Raw genomic sequence first — 27,484 nt, forward strand, 5'->3', positions numbered from 1 at the left:
TGAAAGCCATGAGTTGTGTTGGCCCCAACCATTTTTTTTTGGGGGGGGGGCGATGTAGGACTACATCATATGATACATTCCACGCATGCGGTTAGACTTTTCCCTGAGGCCCATCCAGTGACCAAAAGGCACATGGGGCTGGATGCCTTGTTCTAGGAGGAACTTTGCTCTCTTTCTAAGCCTTAGATACCCTTGGAAACTCACTATACAATACATACAAAGCAGGACATAAAATCAAACATTAAATAGAACATAGGCATCTCTCATTGAACTCTTCCCTCAATATATAGGTGTGACATGAGGTCGGACCCAGCAGCAGAGAAGAGAACCAGACGATGAATCAGTAGTATAGGATAAACGTAAATACTTTACTAGGAAACGGTTAAACAGAAGGTCCAAAGTAACACTGTGGGAAAAAAATTAACACCAGGACTTAGGAGACAAGCGCAAATGAATCAAGCTTCTGCAAAGGGTAACAGAAACACACCTCTTACAAGGGAATCATAATTAGTCATAGAAAACACCTTTGCGCCATCGTCTCTAGGACAGTCTCTGACGCCCTCTGGTGACAGGTGGAACCATTACAATAGGTTCTAGAAGTTCTAGTTGTTGCATCTAAGTGCGGTCAATGACAAAACATTGTTCTCATGTTGAAAAGATACTAGTCCCAGTGTTTTGAAATCTTTGTCTTATATTAATTAAATGTTTAACATTTCCACCACAACCCATATGTAAATGAGTATATTATGTATAAATTACATTGATTTGTTTTAGATAGGGAAATCATATGGTTGTTATCATCATCTCACAAGTTTGGGTGGAAATAACATATTTATCATGATAAATATATGTTGGTTTCAGCTGTCACCAATGCAACTTTATACATTCAGGTGTGGTGTTGAATTATTAATATTAGGAAAACCTTAATCACTTAAAAGAATGTTTCAAAAAAGTTCATGTACAAATGTATAAGAAATGTGATAAATAAAAATAAAAGATTCTACTAAAATGGATGTTTAATGACGTGATGGAAATTACATTTGTCTATGGCTGTCCGGGGAAAAAAATACAAGAATATATACATTTCTGAATAGTACGATCACAGCCATTATCAGATATAGTTTCTAGACAAATCAAAGACAATTATAATACTGGTAAAATTGTGTATCAATACATTTTAACTTCTGAAAGTGCCTGAAGTTGTAGAATCACCTTTATGACATGAGTAACAATTAGGCGGAAATTTAAAAAAATAGTTAGTTGAAATTGATAATGCAGTAATTTTCACTTTACATTTTCACCAACTGCAACATGAAAAGCAGGACCCAGCAAAAGAATGACTCATACAACTTATGACTGAGAATGGGTCATCAAATGTATTTTGGGGAAAGCTAGGCAACTGGATATTGTTGTCAGGGGTGGTACTTGTAGATGTGGCTGAAATTGAGTACTTATCTCTGTGCATATTAGTATTTCATCTATGAATGAGACTGCTCTATTGAAAGAGTCACCATGACCACTCCACTACTGATGTTTGGTATGTGACCATCCCTATCAAACTCTGCACATTTGCTAGAATTTCTGTAGAACCTCTAGACTTCCTTTCCTTAACATTTGCTTTTTGAATTTGTGCAGTTTGGCTGACTCTACCCTGCTACAATGCTCATGGTAAGTGGAAAGCACTATCTTCTCTTTCTTGCATCTGTTTGTATGATGGAAGTGGGGCCAGCTGTTGAGAGGTGTGGGCTACTATTCTGCCTCTCAGATTGACGTGTGTACAGTATACAGCAGAGATAGTATTGCAATGTGAGCTCCTCTTCGGTTATGATAAGCCACAGTGGAACTTGTGAATTATTGTTCTTTGAGCCTGAGAATTTATGCATCATCAGGGATGAATTCATTTCTTCCCGGTACGGGACCTTTTTAATGGGCCTAATCATAGAATCCCTAGTATTTATGCGTCCACTCATGGGCGGCGTGTTTCAAGTTTGGGAAGCTAATGTTCAACTTAATATAAAGCATTCCAACCACCTTCACATTTGCAGACTTTTGTAAGAGCCTACTACTCCCGATGTGATCAGTTTGTATACAGTTGAAGTCGAAGTTTACACTTAGGTTGGAGTCATTAGAACTCGTTTTTCAACCACTCCACAAATTTCTTGTTAACAAACTATAGTTCTGGCAAGTCGGTTAGGACATCTACTTTGTGCATGACACAAGTAATATGTCCAACAATTGTTTACAGATTATTTCACTTATAATTGAGTTTAAATGTATTTGGCTAAGGTGTATGTATGTTTATGGGGCGGCAGGTAGCATAGTGGTTAGAGCGTTGGTTGGCGAAAGGTTGCAAGATCGAATCCCTGAGCTGACAAGGTAAAGATCTGTCGTTCTGCCCCTGAACAAGGCAGATAACCCACTGTTCCTAAGCTGTCATTGAAAATAAGAATTTGTTCTTAACGGACTTGCCTAGTTAAATAAAGGTAAACTTCTGACTTCAACTGTATGTATACAGTCTCCTACTGTACTTAATTACCCTTTTTCCAGTCAGAGGCATTCAGCCAGGTGTGTCTGCTTTTGGGTCTCCAGGAAATGGGTCAGACAGCGGGTAGTTGTTTGTGTACTTTGTCCTGTTGTATGACTTGTGCTTGACCTCAGTGTCTGACTCTAGGAGGAAACTGGTTGATTCTTGTTTGGTATTTGAGGAATGTTACTCATGTACAGTTGAAGTCAGAAGTTTACATAAACCTTAGCCAAATAAATTTAAACTCAGTTTTTCACAATTCCTGACATTTAATCCTAGTAAAAATTCCCTGTCTTAGGTCAGTTAGGATCACAACTTTATTTTAATAATGTGAAATGTCAGAATAATAGGAGAGAGAATGATTTATTTCAGCTTTTATTTCTTTCATCACATTCCCAGTGGGTCAGAAGTTTACATACACTCAATTAGTATTTGTTAGCATTGCCTTTAAATAGTTTTACTTGGGTCAAACGTTTTGGGTAGCCTTCCACAAGCTTCCCACAATAAGTTGGGTGAATTTTGGCCCATTCCTCCTGACAGAGCTTGTGTAACTGAGTCAGGTTTGTCTGCCTCCTTGCTCACACATGCTCTTTCAGTTCTGCCCACATTTAGAAGACCCATTTGCGACCAAGCTTTAACTTCCTGACTGATGTCTTGAGATGTTGCTTCAATATATCCACATAATTTTCCTACCTCATGATGCCATCTATTTTGTGAAGTGCACCAGACCCTCCTGCAGCAATCACCCCCACAACATGATGCTGCCACCCCCGTGCTTCACAGTTGGGATGGTGATCTTCGACTTGCAAGCCTCTCCCTTTTTCCTCCAAACATAACGATGGTCATTATGGCCAAACAGTTCTATTTTTGTTTCATCAGACCAAAGGACATTTCTCCAAAAAGTATGATCTTTGTCCCCATGTGCAGTTGCAAACCACAGTCTGGCTTTTTTATGGTGGTTTTGGAGCAGTGGCTTCGCCCTTGCTGAGCAGCCTTTCAGGTTATGCTGATAGAGGACTCGTTTTAATGTGGATATAGATACTTTTGTTCTTGTTTCCTCTAGCATCTTCACAAGGTCCTTTGCTGTTGTTCTGGGATTGATTTGCACTTTTCGCACCAAAGTACGTTCATCTCTATGAGACAGAGCGCGTCGCCTTCCTGAGCGGTATGATGGCTGCGTGGTCCCATGGTGTTTATACTTGCGTACTATTGTTCGTACAGATGAACGTGGTACCTTCAGGGGTTTGGAAATTGCTCCAAAGGATGAACCAGACTTGTGGAGGTCTTGGCTGATTTCTTTTGATTTTCCCATGATGTCAAGCAAAGAGGAACTGAGTTTCTGGAATTTTCCAAGCTGTTTAAAGGCACAGTCAACTTAGTGTATGTAAACTTCTGACCCACTGGAATTGTGATACAGTGAATTATAAGTGAAATAATCTGTCTAAACAATTGTTGGAAAAATGACTTGTGTCATTCACAAAGTAGATGTCCTAACCAACTTGCCAAAACTATCATTTGTTAACAAGACATTTGTGGAGTGGTTGAAAAACGAGTTTTAATGACTCCAACCTAAGCGTAAACTTCCGACTTCAACGTGTGTGTGTGTGTGTGTGTGTGTGTGTGTGTGTGTGTGTGTGTGTGTATATATTATTTCTTTGCACGGGAAGAATGTCCTTTTATAAACACATTTCATTCAATTCTACTGCACTTTATATGATTGGAGACAGAATATATTTTGTTAATAGGACAAAAAGTAGAGTAGCCTAATCTGCTGACAAACAGATTAATAAAAAAAATGTTTTCCAATACGCTAACAATTCTCTGTGGCCAAATCATGCTTTCTGGTGTAGAAGCCTATTTTGAATGATTTTATTTATATCTGTATAAAAAGGAGTAGGCTAATTTAGTTACATAATATTACCTATTTCATTTAATATACTTTAGGGGAAGCTTAGTTGAACCACATTGCATTTTGGAGCGTAGGCTATACCACCCGTTTTCACGTTCATTCGCACATTTTTCATGCCTCTGACATTTGTTTTAATTATTGTGGTAGGCTTATGTTTTACTGGTACAGTGTACCCTCACTATTTATTTTGCCAGGACGCTTTACCTGACCGTATAAAATCAAATTGTATTAGTCACATGCGCCGAATACAACAGGTATGTATTTCACCTTACCGTCACCTTACACCTTTCACCTTACAGTGAAATGCAGTTTAACAAAAACCGGATAAGAATAAGAAATAAAAGTAACAAGTAATTAAAGAGTAGCAGTAAAATAACAATAGCAAGACTATATACAGGGGGGTACCGGTACAGAGTCAATGTGCGGGGGACCGGTTAGTTGAGGTAATATGTACATGTAGGTAGAGTTATTAAAGTGACTATGCATAGATGATAACAAAGAGTAACAGCGGTGTAAAAGAGGGGGGAGGGGGAAATGCAAATAGTCTGGGTAGGCATTTGATTATTGCCTTACACCTTATGTTCTCCAGATGCATAAAACGATTTGCCTTCCAGCAGAAGTCACTAATTGTCAATGGAGCAGTCCGCAACGCTATGTTGGGGATTCCGCACTAAGCAGGGGTGCGTTCTGTGTACCGCATGTGTTCAATACTTTCAACTTGTGATCGGCTTTACCATTTGGTGGTACAAACGGAAGTACACAGACTCCAGCTAGCTTTTAACTAGTTGAAAGCGAAGCATGTGTGTCAAGTACGACAAATGCGGGCTAGATATCTGGTAAAACAAAACGTATATGCACATGGTGGACATCTGGCAATACTTTTACCCCTGTGCATCGTGTACCTTACTTCCCTGACATGCCTCCTGAAAAAGAAAAGGAAAACAGAATGCAGTGGATCATGTTGCTTTAGAATCCTGCCTGTATAGGGATATGTGCAACCTATACTGAACAAAAATATAAAACGCAACATGTGAAGTGTTCGTCCCATGTTTCATGAGCTGAAATAAAATACACCAGAAATGTTCCATACACACATAAGGCTTATTTCTAAAATTGTCTACAAATTTGTTTACATCCCTGTTAGTAAGCATTTCTCCATTGCCTAGATAATCCATCCACCTGACAGGTGTGGCATATAAATAAACTGATTAAACAGCATGATCATTACACAGGTGCACCTCATGCTGGGAACAACAAAAGGCCACTCTAAAAATGTGCCGTTTTGTCACACAACACAATGCCACAGATGTGGGAGCGTGCAATTGGCATGCTGATTGCAGGAATGTCCACCAGAGCTTTTACCAGATAACGCTTCCGTATTTCACTGAAAGAATAAACGTTTTGTTTTCGAAATTATAGTTTCTGTTTTTGACCATATTAATGACCTAAGGCTTGTATTTCTGTGTGTTATTACATTATAATTAAGTCTATGATTTGATAGAGCAGTCTGACTGAGCGGTGGTAGGCATCAGCAGGCTCGTAAGCATTCATTCAAACAGCACTTTCCTGCATTTGCCAGCAGCTCTTCGCTATTAGAACATCCAATAGTCAAATGTATATGAAATACAAATGGTATAGAGAGAAATAGTCCTATAATAACTACAACCTAAAACTTCTTACCTGGGAATATTGAAGACTACTGTTCAAAGGAACCACCAGCTTTCACATGTTTTGAGCAAGGTACTTAAACCTTAGCTTTTTTACATGGCACATATTGCACTTTTACTTTCTTCTCCAACACTTTGTTTTTGCATTATTTAAACCAAATTGAACGTTTCATTATTTATTTGAGACTAAATTGATTTTATTGATGTATTATATTAAGTTAAAATAAGTGTTCATTCAGTGTTGTTGTAATTGTCATTATTACAAATATGTAAAAAAAATAAATTGAATAAAAATAAATAAAAAACGTCCGATTAATCGGTATCGGGTTTTTTGGTCCGCCAATAATCGGTATCAGGATTGAAAAATCATTATCGGTCGACCTCTACTACTGGCTGTGTGGTTTATAGAGTGATGGGGATATTAATCCTGATTTTAACGTTTTTGAATTCAAATGACTTATATGGAGCTGCAGAGACCTTTAGGAAGTGCTAACTGGAGCTATAGATACCGTTGCTTCCTGACAATAACTTATTCAACTTCAGTCACTGTATCGGCAGTTGTAAAATGCGATTTTAAACAATACAACATTTTGCATTGCTTTACTTTTCTTTGTACTGTAAAGCGATTTACAGTTCCAATATTTTCTTAGTGAGCGTTTTGCAAATATCACGCTTAGATTAATAGCATTCCTCATGACCTGAGATTACTTTTCACAGAATACATAGCCAGTGCTTTGTCTTGATGTGGGGATGTTCCACGTTTCACAGGGCAAGTCAATCCTTTTGGAGTTCCAGTCTCTGCCCATGCTGGGAAGTTCTACGACACGTGAGTATAGCAAGTACCCTTATTATCTGTGCTCTGGGTAGAAGCTGCCCTTGGGCCCAGATCTTTAGTGGGGATACTGACCTTAGATCAGTGTTTAGGGGCAACTTCATCCTACTACCTTTCTTTAATTAAGATGTGTCAGCATGATGTGACTGTATGTGTGAGCATTGTGACTCCACTCTATGTCTAGTATATGTGCTGCACATAGATATAGCAAATGTCCTCTAGACATGAAGATGAGCCTCTGCCTTTCAGGCCTCCCAGAGATCACGTCTGCGACGGGCTGAATTATGACGCTCTAGATTACACTTGCTGTGAAAAAGAACTACATAAAGGGGCGGGGCTGTCCTGCTGTGGAAACAGGGTCTTTAACCTCACCCAGGCTTCCTGTTGTGAAGGTGAGATAGGAGACGTGCCTCTGTCTAGCAGTATCCCACTGCATCTATTCACTCAAACCTGGTAACTGGGTTGAAAACATTATTTTCTCAGCATCTCCCAAGTTTGAATTGGTATTTTGTGTGTTTATCTGCCATTCAACCGATGCAGGTCAGCTGACTCTGAATGTGAGCCAGCTGGTGTCAGATTGCTGTGGTTCTAGGGCATATGACCCACTCAACCAGCTGTGCTGTGACTTACGGATCCTGACCAGGACCCAACCCCATTCCAAGTGTTGTGGAAAAGGTCAGTGATGACAGGTATTTTGAGGCCTTTGCTGTCATCATTGGGAAGAATAATACAACTACATCAAAAGGCATACAAATAGGTGGTGTCAGTGTGTGCATTTTAGACTTGGCTCGCCCCATTGAGGTCTGTCTAGTCTGAAAGCATTTTGGGAGATATTTCCCAATTCTCTCATGAGTCATTGTGACAACCTAATTTCCCACCTGCACCCAGAGCTCGCACTAGGTGCTTAAAGTACTTGAATTTGGCACTCTGAAATTGAAGTACTGGAAAAGCTTGAAAAATCGGACATTTTCTTAAGTTAGTAGTTGAAAGGTCATTTAATGTAAATTAGAAAAGAACAGAATGATCAAATAGGTTGATATGAAAAATGTGTTGGTCTTGCGAATTAATTTCCAGGCTGACAACCCAGTTTTATTTCCTCACGTGTTTCGTGGTCTGGCAGCGCACAATTGGCCCAACGTCGTCCGGGTTTGGCTGCCATTGTAAATAAGAATTTGTTCTTAACTGACTTGCCTAGTTAAATAAAGGTTAAAAAAAATGGAAAGGAAATACAAAGAGAGAGGAAGCATTGAAGCAAGCAGGGAGAGAGGTTAGTAGTACAGTGGTTCCCAAACTTGGGGTCCGGGACCCATGTGGGGTCTCCTAAAATTTAAATAGGGTCCCCTGAGAGAATCTTTAAATCTTATTAAACCCATTAATTTGTTTCTTCAAATGGGTATAGAAAACATTTTAGAGTCAACTAAGGGCATTTTACACTGTTAGAATTCACTTTCATGTCATTATGTGTTGGGACAGCCTGTGGGACCAAACATTTTGCTAAATATAAAGACAATTTAAATAAAGACAATTTTATATCATTATCATCATGTTCAATGAACAAAAATATAAATGTATCATGCAATTTCAAAGATTTTACTCAGTTACAGTTCATATAAGGAAATCAGTCAACATCCTCATCACTGACTTAGCACTCCTGTGTGTAGTAAATAAGTAGTGAAACACGTATTATTGAGTAGAACTTGTAAGGTAGTGATGAATAGTAAGTTAATGGTGATATACTGTCATCTGATGGCGACTAGAAACAATTGCATGATAGGAACAATTAAATGGACGGTCCTTGAAAATACATACTGGTGCTTGAAAGTCCTTGAATTTGACTTGCCACTGTCTGCACCTCATGGCTTCTATGCTCACTTACTCCCCTTCACAATGACAAGCTTGTAACACTTGAGCACTTGAGTGCTTTAAACAGTAAATCTGATCAATTGTTATTACCTGTCCCACAGACCTTTATGATGAAGACCACGAGCTTTGCTGTGGAAAAGTCCAAGGAAGGAGGGTCCTGACCAAAATGTCTGGTCACCACCGGTGCTGTGGAGACCACCAGTTTGACCAGCGAAGCCACTGCTGCTGCATCGATTCTGAACCACTATCTCCACAGCCTCTCAATGCAAGCTGCTGTGCATCATCAGGGTCTAATGTTTTTCCGCACTGGGGAATTGCTCAGAAGTCTCCAAACTGGTAAGGTTGCCTGTGGCCTTCAACCATATACTGAACCTCATGTCTCACTTTCTTTATTCAATCATTTCATTAACAGTCAGGTTTTAAAATAATAATTTTGATGTCCTAAAGCAACAATGGGGGTGGCGTCCGTTGCTTTATTTCCCTTGTGGGTTTATGCTTTTGGCCTAGGCTTTGAATGGTCTGCCAAGAACAGACACGGCGCCAGGACTTTTGCTCTCTCGGTGTTAAGGGGGAGCTTGACCAATACGCGGGGTGCTAAGAAAATAGTCGATTTTCATGCCTTCAGAGTTAAGTTCTCGTTTTTTTCAATAAAAGCAGATATGACACACAGCACATTTGAGATAAATGTAGCGGTCTTTATTACGTACCACAGGAGAACCAAGAAATTAAGAGCGACACCACGGCTGTCTTTTTGGCTTTTATGTCGATCTGCAATAGTATTGTGAAAAGACAGGACAGGAACACAGTCTCCAATGCACCATCTGACAAGTTGTTCCATATGTAACCGGTGCTGTACTGCACCGCTGTAACTCTGCGTCGTGTGTGGTTGATTGAGACTATAGACGTGGACTTTGGAGATCAGGTTGTTTTAATTAAGCAGAATTCACTCTGCATCCTGCATCCAAAAGAAAATAAAACATTTGTAAAGCACATATGTTCTGCGAATCGTCACCTCTTTCTACAACAGATGCACAATACAAGGGACTGGGATCATTCGAGGAGCTAGCCATCGTTCACACATACAATAGTCTGCTAATACCTTAGCTAGCTATTAACCACATGTTGAATTCAGAATGTTGATACCATCCTAAAAAGTACATTTACATCTTAACAATACCATCCACTTATGAGTAACCTCTAAATATACAGTGAGGGAAAAAAGTATTTGATCCCCTGCTGATTTTGTACGTTTTGCCCTCGGACAAAGAAATGATCAGTCTAATTTTAATGGTAGGTTTATTTTAACAGTGAGAGACAGAATAACAACAAAAAAATCCAGAAAAACACATCAAATTTTATAAATTGATTTGTATTTTAATGAGGGAAATAAGTATTTGACCCCTCTGCAAAACATGACTTAGTACTTGGTGGCTAAACCCTTGTTGGCAATCACAGAGGTAAAACGTTTATTGTAGTTGGTCACCAGGTTTACACACATCTCAGGAGGGATTTTGTCCCACTCCTCTTTGCAGATCTTCTCCAAGTCATTAAGGTTTCGAGGCTGATGTTTGGCAACTCGAATCTTCAGCTCCCTCCACAGATTTTCTATGGGATTAAGGTCTGGAGACTGGCTAGGCCACTCCAGGACCTTAATGTGCTTCTTCTTGAGCCACTCCTTTGTTGCCTTGGCCGTGTGTTTTGGGTCATTGTCATGCTGGAATACCCATCAACGACCCATTTTCAATGCCCTGGCTGAGGGAAGGAGGTTCTCACCCAAGATTTGACAGTACATGGCCCCGTCAAATGATGTGGTGAAGTTGTCCTGTCCCCTTAGCAGAAAAACACCCCCAAAGCATAATGTTTCCACCTCCATGTTTGACAGTGGAGATGGTATTCTTGGGGTCATAGGCAGCATTCCTCCTCCTCCAAACACGGCGAGTTGAGTTGATACCAAAGAGCTCCATTTTGGTCTCATCTGACCACAACACTTTCACCAGTCGTCCTCTGAATCATTCAGATGTTCATTGGCAAACTTTAGACGGGCATGTATATGTGCTTTCTTGAGCAGGGGGACCTTGCGGGCGCTGCAGGATTTCAGTCCTTCACGGCGTAGTGTGTTACCAATTGTTTTCTTGGTGACTATGGTCCCAGCTGCCTTGAGATCATTGACAAGATCCTCCCGTGTCGTTCTGGGCTGATTCCTCACCGTTCTCATGATCATTGCAACTCCACGAGGTGAGATCTTGCATGGAACCCCAGGCCGAGGGAGATTGACAGTTCTTTTGTGTTTCTTCCATTTGCGAATAATCGCACCAACTGTTGTCACCTTCTCACCAAGCTGCTTGGCGATGGTCTTGTAGCCCATTCCAGCCTTGTGTAGGTCTACAATCTTGTCCCTGACATCCTTGGAGAGCTCTTTGGTCTTGGCCATGGTGGAGAGTTTGGAATCTGATTGATTGCTTCTGTGGACAGGTGTCTTTTATACAGGTAACAAACTGAGATTAGGAGCACTCCCTTTAAGAGTGTGCTCCTAATCTCAGCTCGTTACCTGTATAAAAAGACACCTGGGAGCCAGAAATCTTTCTGATTGAGAGGGGGTCAAATACTTATTTCCCTCATTAAAATGGAAATCAATTTATAACATTTGACATGCATTTTTCTGGATTTTTTTATTGTTATTCTGTCTCTCACTGTTCAGATAAACCTACCATTAAAATTATAGACTGATAATTTCTTTGTCAGTAGGCAAACGTACAAAATCAGCAGGGGATCAAATACTTTTTCCCTCACTGTACAACATTATTCATGAACAAAACACTGTATGACTTTATGCTTAAAAGAATCAAACTTTTCTGAAGACGACAGAAAAAGCGTGCCTACCTCTCATAGTGCATCAAAATGATCTGAGCACGAGCACGCAGGGCAAAACGTAAGTACACACTCCCCTACTCCCAGGATGCAGGCATGCATAATAACAAATCAACATGACATATTAATATATGAACCTGGGCTCGAACCAGGGACACTTGCACACATCAACAACTGACACCCACGAAGCGTCGTTACCCTTCGCGCCACAAAAGCCGCGGCCTTTGTAACGCAAGGGGAAACCCTACTTCAAGTCTCAGAGCGAGTGACGTCACTGATTGAAACGCTATTAGCGCGCACCACCGCTAACTAACTAGCCATTTCACATCGGTTACATATAGACAGTAAATACGACAGGTTATGTATGCCCGCAGGCCTCTTGCCTAAGCACTCCCTAGGTGCCTTCCCCTTCCACCCTGGGAACAAATGAAACAGAAAAGTACAAACAAGTTCAATAATCAAAACAGTCCTTTGGACATAAACATACCTCCGCAGGACCGCTACAAAATACTTCATGAAAACCTGTCTCTCAGCAAAAACTAACATAGGACATACTAATCATCTTTCTGAGAAACAACCAACATATGATACAACCCTCAGCTTTATCTGAGAAACAACCAACATATGATACAACCCTCAGCTTTATCTGAGAAACAACCAACCCAGGCATTAACCCTCAGCTTTATCTGAGAAACAACCAACCCAGGCATTAACCCTCAGCTTTATCTGAGAAACAACCAACCCAGGCTATAACCCTCAGCTTTATCTGAGAAACAACCAACCCAGGATATAACCCTCAGCTTTATCTGAGAAACAACCAACCCAGGATATAACCCTCAGCTTTATCTGAGAAACAACCAACCCAGGATATAACCCTCAGCTTTATCTGAGAAACAACCAACCCAGGATATAACCCTCAGCTCTCTTCTGAGAAACAACCAACCCAGGATATAACCCTCAGCTCTCTTCTGAGAAACAGAAGACTGGCTTATATAGCTGGAGAAGAAGTCTAATGGGATACAGCTGTATCCTGACGAGGGGGCGGGGTCAGCTCCAATCTGCAATGGGGCTGACCAATCAGCTGCTTAGGGGAATCCAGGAAGCCATTTCCTAAAATACACACATACAAATACACAAACCACAACACAGAAACTGGGGATCATAACACTCACATAACGTAGCCTAACTGCGCGAACACCTCCTACACACACACACACGTGCACGCTGCCAGGGATCAAATGCTGACCGCATTATCTACCAAGAGAATTCTCTTTGATCATAATCACAGTCGTGTATATTCCCCCCCAAGCAGACACATCGACGGCCCTGAAAGAACTTCATTGGACTCTATGTAAACTAGAAACCACATATCCTGAGGCTGCATTTATTGTAGCCAGGGATTTTAACAAGGCTAATCTGAAAACAAGGCTCCCCAAATTCTATCAGCATATTGATTGTGCTACCAGGGCTGGCAAAACCCTAGACCACTGTTATTCTAACTTCCGCGACGCATATAAGGCCCTCCCCCGCCCTCCCTTCGGAAAAGCTGACCACGACTCCATTTTGTTGTTCCCAGCCAATAGACAGAAACTAAAACAGGAAGCTCCCGCCCTCAGGTCTGTTCAACGCTGGTCCGACCAATCGGATTCCACGCTTCAAGATTGCTTTGATCACGTGGACTGGGATATGTTCCGCATTGCGGCGAACAACAACATTGACGAATACGCTGATTCGGTGTGCGAGTTTATTAACAAGTGCATCGGTGATGTCGTACCCACAGCATCTATTAAAGCATTCCCAAACCAGAAACCGTGGATTGATGGCAGCATTCGCGCAAAACTGAACGCGCGAACCACTGCTTTTAATCATGGCAAGGTGACCGGAAACATGACCGAATACAAACATTGTAGTTATTCACTCCGCAAGGCAATCAAACAAGCTAAGCGTCAGTACAGAGACAAAGTGGAGTCGCAATTCAACGGCTCAGACACGAGAGGTATGTGGCAGGGTCTACAGTCAATCACCGACTACAAAAGAAAAACCAGCCCCGTCGCGGATCACGATGCTTTGCTCCCAGACAGACTAAACAACTTTTTTGCTTGCTTTGAGGACAATACAGTGCCACTGACACGGCCCGCTACCAAAACCTGCGGGCTCTCCTTCACTGTAGCCAACGTGAGTAAAACATTTAAACGTGTTAACCCTCGCAAAGCTGCAGGCCCAGACGGCATTCCCGGCCGCGTCCTCGGAGCATGCGCAGACCAGCTGGCTGGTGTGTTTACAGACATATTCAATAAATCCTTATCCCAGTCTGCTGTCACCACATGCTTCAAGAGGGCCACCATTGTTCCTGTTCCCAAGAAAGCTAAGGTAACTGAGCTAAATGACTATCGCCCTGTAGCACTCACTTCCGTCATCATGAAGTGCTTTGAGAGACTAGTCAAGGACCATATCACCTCCACCCTACCTGACACCCTAGACCCACTCCAATTTGCTTACCAACCCAATAGGTCCACAGACGACGCAATCGCCATCACACTGCACACTGCCCTAACCCATCTGAACAAGAGGAATACCTATGTAAGAATGCTGTTCATCGATTACAGCTCAGAATTTAACACCATAGTACCCTCCAAACTCGTCATTAAGCTCGAGACCCTGGGTCTCGACCCCGCCCTGTGCAACTGGGTCCTGGACTTCCTGACGGGCTGCCCCCAGGTGGTGAGGGTAGGTAACAACATCTCCACCCCGCTGATCCTCAACACTGGGTCCCCACAAGGGTGCGTTCTCAGCCCTCTCCTGTACTCCTTGTTCACCCACGACTGCGTGGCCATGCACGCCTCCAACTTAATCATCAAGTTTGCAGACGACACTACAGTGTAGGCTTGATTACCAACAATGACGAGACGGCCTACAGGGAGGAGGTGAGGGCCCTCGGAGTGTGGTGTCAGGAAAATAACCTCACACTCAATCTCAACAAAACAAAGGAGATGATCTTGGACTTCAGGAAACAGCAGAGGGAGCAGCCTCCTATCTACATTGACGGGACAGTAGTGGAGAGGGTGGAGAGTTTTAAGTTCCTCGGCGTACACATCACGGACAAACTGAAATGGTCCACCCACACAGACAGCGTGGTGAAGAAGGCGCAGCAGCGCCTCTTCAACCTCAGGAGGTTGAAGCTTGTCACCAAAAACACTCACAAACTTTTACAGATGCACAATCGAGAGCATCCTGTCGGGCTGTATCACCGCCTGGTACGGCAGCTGCTCCGCCCATAACCGGAAGGCTCTCCAGAGGGTAGTGAGGTCTGCACAACGCATCACCGGGTGCAAACTACCTGCCCTCCAGGACACCTACACCACCCGATGTCAAAAAGATCATCAAGGACAACAACCACCCAAGCCACTGCCTGTTCACCCCGCTATCATCCAGAAGGCGAGGTCAGTACAGGTGCATCAAAGCGGGGACCGAGAGACTGAAAAACAGCCTCTATCTCAAGGCCATCAGACTGTTAAACAGCCATCACTAACATTGAGTGGCTGCTGCCAACATACTGACTCAACTCCAGCCACTTAATAATGGAAAAATTGGATGTAATCAATTTATCACTAGCCACTTTATATTATATAATGTTTACTTATCCTACATTACTCATCTCTTATGTATATACTGTACGCTATACCATCTACTGCATCTTGATGTAATTAAATGTATCACTAGCCACTTTAAACAATGCCACTTTATATAATGTTTTCATACCCTACATTACTCATCTCATATGTATATACTGTACGCTATACCATCTACTGCATCTTGCCATCTTGATGTAATGTATCACTAGCCACTTTAAACAATGCCGCTTTATATGTTTTCATACCCTACATTACTCATCTCATATGCATATACTGTACCCTATACCATCTACTGCATCTTGCCTATGCCGTTTGGCCATCACTCATTTATATATTTTTATGTACATATTCGTATTCATTCCTGTACACTTGTGTGTATAAGGTAGTTGTTGTGAAATTGTTAGGTTATATTACTTGTTAGATGTTACTGCATGGTCGGAACTAGAAGCACAAGCATTTCGCTACACTTGCATTGACACCTGCTAACCATGTGTAAGTGACAAATACATTTGATTTGATTTGATTTGGAACAGAATGGCTGGTTATTAACTTTAACATATTTATTTTTATTTAAAAAAAAAATTATACTAAAATGCTTGAGGGGGCTTAACTGGGGCTATGCAGATTTGTGACGTGGCTATAGCACCCCCTAGCCCCGGTGTAGCGCCGTGTCTGGCCAACAACCACATTGACACTGTGATTATTAAAGTGGGCACTTTAATTGTAAACCTTTGTCTGTAGAAGAAGAGTGGTGGAATAGTTAGAAACATGTTTTTTAACATGATTTTTTTAAAACTATTCTTGTATGTGTATTTGTGTACATTATGTTTGTTTATGTGTCTTTATGTGCATGTGTTTGTATTGCATCTAAGTGTGTGTTTCTCTCTCTCGCGCGCTCTCCACATGCCTCCAGTATGCCTGGGGAGAAGCCTTGTGGTCTAGGTGCCTGTTTCAACCCAACAACAGAGCGTTGCTGTGTGAACCCTAGCTCTCACCAGGGTCAAAGTTACTCTCATGACCAGGCCTGCTGTGATGGAACACTCAGCCACACCCCACGTAAGACAGCACAAGGTGCCCTGCTAGTGTCTGTATGTTTGTGTGTTTCAGAGGAGGCTGGTGGGAAGAGCTATAGGAGGACAGGCTCATTGTAATGGCTGGAATGGAATAAATGGAACGGTATCAAACACATCAAACATATACAAACCACATGTTTGACTCCGCTCCATCTATTCAATTCCAGCCGATACAATGAGACGGTCCTCCTATAGTTTCTCCCACCAGCCTCCTTTGGTGTGTATGTACACTGAGTGTACAAAACATTAGAAACACTTGCTGTTTCCATGACAGACTGACCAGGTGAAAGCTATATTCCCTTATTGATGTCACTTGTTAAATCCACTTCAGTCAATGTAGATAAAGGGGAGGAGACAGGTTAAAACCTCTGAGATGTCAAGTCCCCCGTTTAGGGGATCTGCGTGGTTCTGGTACCGGTTCCGACCGACAGGATGTGAAATCTGAAACCACTTGAAGCTGGGATGTCCCTCCTATCATTTCATTCTGTCTTCAGAATGTCCGTCAACTCCTGTCTAAACCCTATGTCACAGCCACTGACAAAGCACATGCTTGCAATCCTTATATCGTAGCGCAGCAGTAGAGTGGTTTCAGAGATTAATTCATATCCATCTGTGGCGTGTATTCATGGATGCCAAGGGAAGCCAGGCTTCCCCAAAAAATGTACCAGTAAACAATTTATCTTTAGTCTCTCTGTGTTTCATAATTTTCCTTAACCCTTGTGTTGTCTTATGGGTCAAAAATAACCCACCACTATGTTTAACAGCAGAGAAAACCCCCTAAATTCAATTTTTTCAACTTGAAATTGTATGACTTTTCCTAGAGTGACCCCAACAGCAATTCTCTCTCTGTGGATCTAGCCCCAAGAAGTTCTGGACAACGGTTAAAGACCTGAATAATAAACCTTTCTCCTCACAGCTGCCCATGTCCCTTAAAGTTTATGATGTGGTTGTTACTGACAAGAAGCACATAGCTGAGCTCTTTAATCACCACTTCATTAAGTCAGCATTCCTATTTGACTTAGCCATGCCTCGTTGCCCATCCAAAATGTTCTCATCTCCCACCCCTTCTAATGCAACTAGCCCTGATGCTCCTCCCTCTTTTTCCCCTGCCCCTCTACAAAGTTTCTCCCTGCAGGTGGTCACTGAGTCCGACGTGCTAAAGGAGCTCCTTAAACTTGACCCCCAAAAAACATCTGGGGCAGATGGTTTAGACCCTTTCTTCTTTAATGTTGCTGCCCCTATAATCGCCAAGCCTATCTCTGACCTCTCTCCTCTCTGGGGAGTTCCCATTGCTTGCAAGGCAGCCACAGTTAGTCCTTTATTTAAAGGGGGAGATCAAGCTGATCCTAACTGTTATAGGCCTATTTCTATTTTGCCCTGTTTATCAAAAGTGTTTGAAAAACTTGGCAATAATCAACTGACTGGCTTTCTTGATGTCTATAGTATTCTCTCTGGTATGCAATCTGGTTACAGCTCAGGTTATGGATGTGTCACTGCAACCTTAAAGGTCCTCAATGATGTCACCATTACCCTTGATTCTAAACAATGTTGTGCTTCTATTTTTATTGACTTGGCCAAAGCTTTTGATACGGTAGACCATTCCATTCTTGTGGGCCGGCTAAGGAGTATTGGTGTCTCTGAGGGGTCTTTGGCCTGGTTTGTTAACTACCTCTCCCAAAGAGTGCAGTGTATAAAGTCTGGGACACCAGTAGTGAGAGTACGTGGTGCAGACACAGATTCTCTCTACGTCACCTGGTAGGAGCGGCCTGCCAGATAGGATGCAATCCAAGAGTGTGCAGAGCCTGAGACGCACAGCCCTGAGAGGGTGGAGAGGAGGATCTGATGGTTCATGGTGGCAGTGCGCAGAGCCTCCGTGACACAGAGAAGAGCAGTCTCGGTTGAGTGACCTGTCTTGAAGCCTGACTGGTTAGGGTAAGAAGATCGTTCTGAAAGAGATAACGAGAAAGTTGATCAGAGACACACGCCCAAGTGTTTTGAAAAGAAAGGGATACAGGTCTATAGTTTTAGAGGTCAGATAGTCGAGTGTTATTTTCCTGAGGAGGAGAGCAACTTCGTCCATTTTGAAGTCAGAGAAGATGCAGCCAGTGGTCATTGATGAGGGGAGTGAGGAATGGGAGAAGGTCTCTAGAGATGGTCTGGAGGAGGGGATGGGGTCGAGCGGGGAGGTTGTCAGGTGGACAGACCTCTCTAGTCGCAAGATTTCATCTGGAAAGAGAGGAGAGAAAGAGGTCAGGAGACAAGAGGGAGAAGGATTTAGCAGAAGGGAGAGATGATAGGATAAAAGAGAGTTAGTGCGAGAGCGAAGATTGTCAATACCCCACCAAGGTGGCCTAGAGGCTCTGAGCTTCTTTTTAGAACAATGCCCTGTAGACTCTCGGCCTAGCTCCTCATGTATCAGAGACCTAGCATAGCTGGTACTCACAAATAACAGTTTTATGTATAGAAGTGACTTTTTTCTACCAACAAAGGGAACTGCTACGGGGAGTACGATGGCCCCCAATTATGCCAATCTTTATGGGACTTTTAGAACACGATTGCATTCTCAATCCTGAGCAAAATCCCTTTCTATTGAAGATCAAACTATATCGACGTTATATAAATGATGTATTGGTATTATTTAATGGGACTCTTGAGAGTCTTGAGATGTTACATGAGTTTCTTAATAAGTAAAATGATCATCTTCGTTTTACCACGTACTTTGATTACTCTAGTGTCAGCTTCCTTGACATTCAGATCACCAAAGAAAATGACACACTCCTCACCGATCTATGCAGCAAGCCCACAGATCGAAACACGCATCTAAGATGTGCTAGTTTCCACCCTATTTCTCCTAAAGAAAAGCCTCCTGATCAGTCAGTTAAAACATGTCTGTAGAATCTGTAACATTGACAATTTCCTTTTGGAGTCCTTTTGGATACATTCTCTCAACACTCTGTCTCCAAGAGGCCCAAACAAGAAACTAGACATAACCTTTTCTATAAAATGTGTCATGCTCACAGGGGGCTGCCCTTTTAAAATTCTCCCTATATTATATCAAATTCTATACAAAATGATTGACACATTTGTCTCACCCGTTTTTTATCTATTGCACACATATAGTGCATTCAGAAAGTATTCAGACCCCTTCACTTTTTCCACATTTTGTTACGTTACAGCCTTATTCTAACATGTATTAAATTGTATTTTTTTCCTCAGCAATCTACACACAATACCCCATAATGACTAAGCAAAAATTGATATATCACATTTTACATAATTATTCAGACCCTTTACTCAGTACTTTCTTGAATCACCTTTGGCAGCAATTACAGCCTAGGGTCTTCTTGGGTATGATGCTACAAGTTTGGCACACCTGTATTTGGGGAGTTTCTCCCATTCTTCTCTGCAGATCCTCTCAAGCTCTGTCAGGTTGGATGGGGAGTGTTTCTGCACAGCTCTTTTCAAGTCTCTCAAGAGATATTGTCTCGAAGCCACTACTGCGTTATCTTGGCTGTATACTTAGGTTCGTTGTCCTGTTGGAAGGTGAACCTTCGCCCCAGTCTGAGGTCCTGAGTGCTCTGGACCTCCTTTCCTGTACTTTGCTCCGTTCATCTTTCCCTCGATCCTGACTAGTCTCCCAGTCCATGCCGGTGAAAAATATCCCCACAGCATGATGCTGCCACCAACATGCTTCACCGTAGGAACGGTATAGGCCAGGTGATGAGCGGCTCCTGGTTTCATCCAGACGTGATGCTTGGCATTCACGCCAAATAGTTCAAATCTTGGTTTTATCAGAGAATCTTGTTTCTCGTGGAGAGTCCTTTGAGTGCTGTTTACTGAGGAGTGGCTTCCGTCTGGCCACTGTACCATAAAGGCCTGATTGGTGGAGTGCTGCAGAGATGGTTGTCCTTCTGGAAGGTTCTCACATCTCCACAGAGGAACTCTGGAGCTCTATCAGAGTGACCATTGGGTCAATTGAATTTACCACAGGTACGACTTCAATCAAGTTGGAGAAACATCTCAAGGATGATCAATGGAAAAGATGAACATGAGCTCAATTTCAGGTATCATAGCAAAGGGTCTGAATATTTAAGTAAATAAGGTATTTGTTTTTTATTTTTAATAAGGCTGTAACGTAGAAAAAAAGCCAAGGGGTCTGAATACTTTCCGAATGGACTGTATATTAGCCTGGTTGACATGGATTATTTACCATTCTTAATTTGATTTGAAAAAATACTATCGTATACTATGGTATAAATACTGTTTTTGCAGACTTTACTGTAGTATTTACAGTTAACTATAGTATAAACACTAGTAAAATAACTGTAGTGTATATACTATAGTAATTAATGTGGTGTTTTTGCAGACTGTACTCTACTGTAGTATTTAATGTAGTGTTTTTGCGGACTGTACTATACTGTAGTATTCCTGTACTGCTTTTGCATTACTTTAGTATTTACTATAGCTTTTTTGTTTTATTGTATTTGACATAGAAGTGGAGGCTTTCTCCTTCAAGAAACCTACTGAAGAAACACTAAAAGAGCACATTTTCCATAACCTGTAGGTAGGTAGGCAGGACTGTGTTCTGAATGGATAGTTCAGTGCTTCTGCTCTTTTCTATAACCTGTAAGGAACACAATATGGTCTATACTTGGCATGGTGGTTTGTCACTTATGGGTGGCCCAAATTGTGATTATGGGGGAGGGGAATGGGCAGAGTATATGAACATTGAATACTGTAGTATTTACTATAGCTTAATAAAAATGGGGGGTGGGGGGGTGAGGGGGTGGATGGACTGTAGTGTTTGTGCGGACATTACTGTATTTTTTACAGTAGTGTTTTTTTTCAGATAATACTAGTATTTACTGTAGTATTCTATACTACAACGGTGTATTGTAAATACTACACATGATTGAGGGATACAATAGTGTGTAGTATAGTATACTGCAGTTTACTATATGATTCTATAGTAATTTATGTAGTGTTCTATAGTAAACTGTAGTATTTTTTCCATGTGGCTCACCACCATCCCCATCTCTGTCCTTCCTCCTTCCCATCTCTCTAACCAGATCTCTACAATGGTGCTAGCTGTGGCTCTCAGGTTTACAATCCAAACTTCAACATCTGCTGTGCCGGGAAGCTGTCCAATAGGGTGCCTGGAAAAAACCTGGTAAGTCCATTAGCCCATAGATCTTAGGCCTATAGCTAAAGCTTAGTTCACTGAACCTCCTCCGCTATATAAAAATGTGTCCTCATCTCAGTCAAATTGAAGTAAAACAGCTAAATCATCCATCCGCTTGATGAGTAGATATAGGTCAAGCAATAAAGACAAAAGCTGTACAGTACAGGGATGTATTTGTAAAAAAAAGTTTAAATATCTAAAGACGAGCCTGAAACTATACATTGTCCACAGACCCATTTTCAGCCCCGTCAGAATGTTCATACAGGGCCCCAGTGGGAAGTGGGTGTCCTATACTCAAGGCCAATATTCTAGACTGGTGCTTGATCTAAAAGTTTGTCAGGGAGAAAATCTGCCCCATATTTTGCTAGTAACAATTACTATTTCTATTGGTGTTTGCTTTACTTGAGCTATATGCTGTACCATGTCATTTCCATCTGCATTGTTAGTTCTGTAAGTCCCAACCCACAACCAGTTAGTGTCTCCTCGTCTATGTGACTGTTAGTCAGATAATGGATAACAATAGTTCTCATTGGGTCTCTTCTATCGCTTCACACTCTGTCGGTAGAGGATGTGTGCACAGGTTGACTGGTAAGAAAGTTAGACTCTCTTTTCTAGCATGTGGACTTTCTTTTGTGATTGTGTGTGAATTTGCATGCTACCGTTTGTGAGTGCATGAAGTTGTCTGTATGTGTGTCTGTTATACATGCTGTGTGTTTGTGTGTGTGTTGTTACCCTGCTGACTAGTGTGTGTCTCTCTCCCAGTGCTGCGGTACAACTCCGTATGGTGTAGAGGACCGAGGGGTGCTGTGCTGTAACCAGACCTTGCATCGTGTGGTGGAGGATGGGTACCAGTGCTCCCCAGGTGGCCACTTGTATCTGCCATCCCGTGACATGGTGTGTGGCTCACGCGTTCATCTCAACGATCCAGGCAAACACTGCTGTGGAGAGGACACATACGACCCTCAGTATGAAATCTGCTGCAACGGACACAAGTGAGTAGCTCTGTAGGGTGGAAATTGTAGGAAGTTTATCCCAAAGACGTGGGGTTATCACTGTCTGCAAGAGCAGTTCAGAGTGCCTAAGGGCAGAACTAAGGCGCTAAGAACAGCTTTGATCTCATTGTCACTAACACCTTGTTTCAGAAGAACAAATATAAACTCCAGGTGAAAATATGTCCCCCCCCCAACGCCTGCAGAAGTACAGTAAGAGGCATCTGCACTGTACCCAGCTTGTGAAAGCTGCAGTAAGGGACGAGTTCCGTCGCTCTCTCGCTGAAAGGCTGAGGGAGAGTGAGCCTCTTCTGAGTGCAGAGGCCCACTCCATTGGCTACAGAGGTAGGAAACATCAAGACTGGTTTGATGAGAACTCGGACACCATCGCAACGTTACTGGACAATATGCACAAAGCGCACAGGGCTCCTCTCAACAGCCCCACATCTGCTACCCTCTGCCAGCAATGGGGTGCATCACGCAAGGACGTGCAAACAACCTTGCATGCTCTGCAAAACGAATGGTGGACGAATAAGGCACAGGAAATCCAAGTTTATGCAGACAAAAACTACATGCAATTCAGCTAAAGCTACCTATGGCCCTAGAAGTCGCTCCATCACCCCCCTGAAAACAGCTGATGGTCTGACTCTCTTGAAGGACCAAAACCAGATCCTGATCAGGCAAGCTGACTACTTTGAAGCACTACTCAATCAGCGCTCTCCTACAGACCACTCCACCCTGGAAGAACTGCCTGTCCGCCTACCCATTCAAGACCTTAACCATTCACCAACCTTCCAAAAGGTGTTATCAGCTCTCCGTTCCCTCAAAAACGATAAGACTCCAGGTGCCTACAGCATCCCGGCAGAGCTACTTAAGAAGGGAGGTTACTTCTGCACCAGAACACTCCATCAGTACATCACTGAGGTTTGGGACCGGTAGATCATCCCCCAACAGTGGTGGGATGCAAACATTGTCACCATATATAAGAACAAGGGTAACAAGTCCATCTGCGGCAACAGCCAGGGATATCCCTTCTGGCTGTTGCCAGCAAGGTCCTCTCCAAGGTGATGCTGCCAGAGTCACAATGCGGCTTCAGAAAGAACAGGAGTACGGTCTACATTATATTCACGGCACGGCAACTCCAGGAGAAGTGCTGTGAACAACAAAAGGACCTTTTCATGACCTTTGTCCACCTCTCCAAGGCCTTCGACACTGTGAGCAGGTAACTACTATGGGGCATTCTACTCACATTTGGCTGTCCAGACAAATTTGTCAACATCCTTTGCCAGTTCCATGATGGGAGGATGCTCGGGTGGCCATAGGAGGGCAGGAGACAGTGCCCTTTGGAGTAAGCGTTGATGTGTGCTGGCACCTGTACTGTTTAACATCTTCCTCCTATGTGTCCACAAGGAGCTTGAGGACAGCAACGGGTTGCGGTGGACTTCAGGCTGGATAGAAACCTATTCAACATCCGGAGGCTCCAAGCAACCATCAAGGTTGTTAGAAGACCTTCAGTCTGTCCTTGAAACGGCTGTGAGGGTCTATAGCAGAATTGGACTGTCAATCAACACCACCAAGGCAAAGGTGGTCTGCCAATGGAGATCCAGCCCTCCTCCTGCCATGCCTGTTTTCACCATTAAACACAAATCACTGGCAAACGTCCCATCATTCAAATACCTGAGCAGAATCCTCTCGGAGGACTGCAGCATCGACCTCAAAATTCAAAACAGGATCAAGCAAGCATCAGCTGCCTTCTGGAAACTCAGACACAAGGCCTTCCAAAACAGGGATCACCACCTCCACACCAAAGTCGCTGTCTATCAAGCCATCTGCATCACCACACTTCTTTACAGCTGTAAAGCCTGGGTCACTTACAGTCGCCACAACAAGCAGCTCGAGCGATTCCACAAAAGATGCCTGCAGCAATCCTATGAATCACCTGGTGCAACCGTGTGCCGCATACAGAAATACTTGCTAAGACCAAGTGCAAGAGTATGGAGGCCATGGTCACACAACACCAACTGTGCTGGCTTGGGCATGTCATTAGAATGTCTCAGGAGCGCTTGCCAGGGAAGATCCTGTAGGGCCAGCTACATCTTGGCCGGTGGTCTGCAGGGGGCAGATGAAGTGCTACAAGGACCAGCTGAATACGTCGCTGAAGACGTGCAACATCAAACCCACAGACCTGGTGGACGCCGCTGCCGACCATTCCACCTGGCGGCAGCTCTGCCAGAGCGGTGTACAGAGGTGGCAGGAGGAGAGGAGCACAAAGAAACAGCAAAAACATCTCAGGAGACGTTCAACCATGCCTGCCCCCCCCAACACAGACTGCATAGGCCCCACCTGCAATAAAGTTTGTGTATCTCAGATTGGACTCTACAGTCACCAAATAATTCACTGTTAACTCAGAAGTGGAAGTCATCATCGGATACGATGGAGCAACCATCAAACCATCAAGCAACATACAAATCATTAAAATCCAGACGGAAAATATTTAAAATCCTATCACTAAAATCTAGATGGAAAATATTTACACAAGAAGCAACCTAATATCACACAGTCAAACTCTCAGTCATTTAGTAAGTTCACCCTTCTGCCATTCTCACATCCCCCTACCTCAGGATGTGGAACAATTATGTGGACGGCCAAATGGATGCGTCATGTCATACAGATTTTAGCCTCCCAGACATGTTTCAAAAGCCAAAAGATCTCCAACTGTTCTGTACTTCACCTCCCTTGTTCCAGTCAGAGGCATTCAGACAGTTAGACAGCCACACATCTCTTAAGACAGGTTGTGTCTGCTTTTTGGTCTCCAGGAAAGGGGTCAGACAGCGGGTAGTTGTTTTTTGTACTTCGCCCTGTTGTATGACTTGTGCTTGACCTTGGTGTCTGACTCTAGGAGGAAACTGGTTGACTCTAGTTTGGCATTTGAGGAATGTTACTAATGTTTGTTCCAAGTAAATGTTGTTCATTATTGACTGAAGTGTGTTTATTTGGAATACAGAAAAATTTACCATGTCTGAGCGCATACCTGACACAGATGGTAATTACTTAAAAGAAAACACTTGAATCTACTTACAGTACCAGTCAAAAGTTTGCACACACCTACTCATTCCAAGGTTTTTCTTTAGCATTGGAATGAGTAGGTGTGTCCAGTCTGAATTTATACCGATGCCATTACTCAATACTTTGGCCATGAAATCAATGGGCTGAAACGATTTCCTTGCGTGCTATATTCATCAAAGTATAATGGGTAAAATCCATTAAATTATAAATAATCTGTACAATATGGCTCTGAGTTCACCCAACATGACAGCTCTCTTTCTATTGGGAGGTCAAATGTTTTTTCTCTGCACAGACACAACAGGTTGGGAAAAATGTCCTGCTGTGGAAGGAAGGTCTACAACCCCAGCAGCAGACAGAGGAAGTGCTGTGCAGGGACTCTGTACGACCTGCAGGTTCAGGGCAGGCCCACAGAGGATACCCAGTGCTGTGGGAGTGTTCTGATGGAGGCTGGCTCCACCCAGACCTGCTGCTCTGCCCCAGGGCTAGACCTGCTCTACCCTACCCAGCCAGGGTTCACCTGCTGTGGGCACCGCTATCCCAATGCCTCCCAGTGGTCTTGCTGCGCCGGGGTCCTGCACCCAAGGCCTGAACCACACAACACCACCAAGAACGTGATTCCAGGTCAGTGGGAACAGGATGCAATCGATCTATGATTTATGCCACAGCTTGACTTGCGTCTGTTTATCTCTGAAAGGTCTCCGAAAGACCAACCTACAAGTCAGACAAATGATATGAATATTGAATTCTATATCTAGTTCATATAAGATAAAGGGGGTGTCTTCTGATGGGTCCCTGCCTGGAGTCTGTCTCTGTCCATTTGTTTAGACTGTTGTTCATTATCCTCAGGACCCAGGCTTCTACCACTGGGCGATCTGAAGACTGAAGTCCTGTGTTACACCGAAGGTAAGGCCTCCAGTTTGAAGCACAGAATGAAAGGAAACATTACTCAATACTTTTATCTTTAGTAAGAACAGTGGGAAGCCCTTGAATCTACTCTCATTTTGACACTGATGTACAGTTGCTTCACAACGCGGATCTGAAAGTGTGTGTGTGTTTGTCCAGTTCTGCTAGGGACAGTGCAGAGTGTGTCCGTGAAGATGAACGAGCGGTCCATCGTGATGGTGAACGCCTTGTCTTTGCTGGCCTCACGTGGCCATTTCAAAGCCATGGCTTCCCCTCACTACGTCACATTACCCGACCACTGCAGCTCCCCTGAACTGGTGCCGGGCAACTCTTACATCTTGATGAAAATACCTTTCTCAGACACCATAAGATTCATCTCTGATCTCAGCGATCATTCCTCCCCTTTCCATTCCATCTTTTCCATTTGCTCAACCTTTATCTATCCCAGAGGAAAGAAGGCTAACCATCCCAACAGAAAATGAATTCTGGGTATTTCCATAGGCTATTGTGCAGAAATCTGTTATGTTATCTGACGATAAGCTTAAAACTAGCATCTTTATGATCTCTCATGAGCCATATCTCAGGATAAGTCATATTTTGTCTGTCTGGGTAGTGGTTTTCTGTAATATTATCACAAAAGACTGACTACGTGCTTTGTTACAACCTGTAATTGTTGCATCCATTTTTGGACTTGTAAATGAATTACATCTACATATTGTTTATTAAAAAATATAATTTGTCTCATGGGCTTAGTTCAAATGTCGTACACCATCAGAACCCAAAATAGGCTTGTTTACTATGTAAACAATGTATACTGAACAAAAATATAAACAACAATTTCAAAGATGTTACATTGCATCAGTTAATTTAATTAAATTCTTTAGATCTTTCATTAGGATTTCACAATACAGGGAATACAGATATGCATCTGTTGGTCACAGATACCTTCATAAAAAAGCTAGGGGCGTGGATCAGA

At 42.7% G+C, this 27,484-nt stretch overlaps 1 protein-coding gene across 1 annotated transcript; it reads left to right on the top strand.

Moving 5' to 3' along the window:
• The first annotated feature begins 1,639 nt into the window (after positions 1-1,639).
• Positions 1,640-27,259, top strand: LOC123729324 (uncharacterized). The gene is made up of 11 exons (XM_045704206.2): positions 1,640-1,668; positions 6,869-6,926; positions 7,182-7,324; positions 7,473-7,607; positions 8,897-9,131; positions 16,209-16,351; positions 21,438-21,538; positions 22,313-22,542; positions 25,898-26,226; positions 26,452-26,508; positions 26,668-27,259. Exons 5-11 carry the CDS (start codon positions 8,962-8,964, stop codon positions 26,988-26,990), a joined length of 1,353 nt encoding a protein of 450 aa, XP_045560162.2. The 5' UTR covers positions 1,640-1,668; positions 6,869-6,926; positions 7,182-7,324; positions 7,473-7,607; positions 8,897-8,961; the 3' UTR covers positions 26,991-27,259.
• Positions 27,260-27,484: the final 225 nt, after the last annotated feature.

Source organism: Salmo salar, chromosome 20 (assembly GCF_965601325.2).
Source record: "Salmo salar chromosome 20, fSalSal1, whole genome shotgun sequence".
Lineage (NCBI taxonomy): Eukaryota > Metazoa > Chordata > Actinopteri > Salmoniformes > Salmonidae > Salmo > Salmo salar.

What these genes read in the sequence shown, in the direction of transcription:
- LOC123729324 (XM_045704206.2), top strand. Translation starts at nt 8,962, where the DNA reads ATGTCTGGTCACCACCGGTGCTGTGGAGACCACCAGTTTGACCAGCGA. An exon ending in ATCTGCTGCAACGGACACAA is followed by an intron (nt 22,543 to 25,897) that starts GTGAGTAGCTCT and finishes TTCTCTGCACAG; the next exon opens with ACACAACAGGTTGGGAAAAA. An exon ending in AGTCCTGTGTTACACCGAAG is followed by an intron (nt 26,509 to 26,667) that starts GTAAGGCCTCCA and finishes GTGTTTGTCCAG; the next exon opens with TTCTGCTAGGGACAGTGCAG.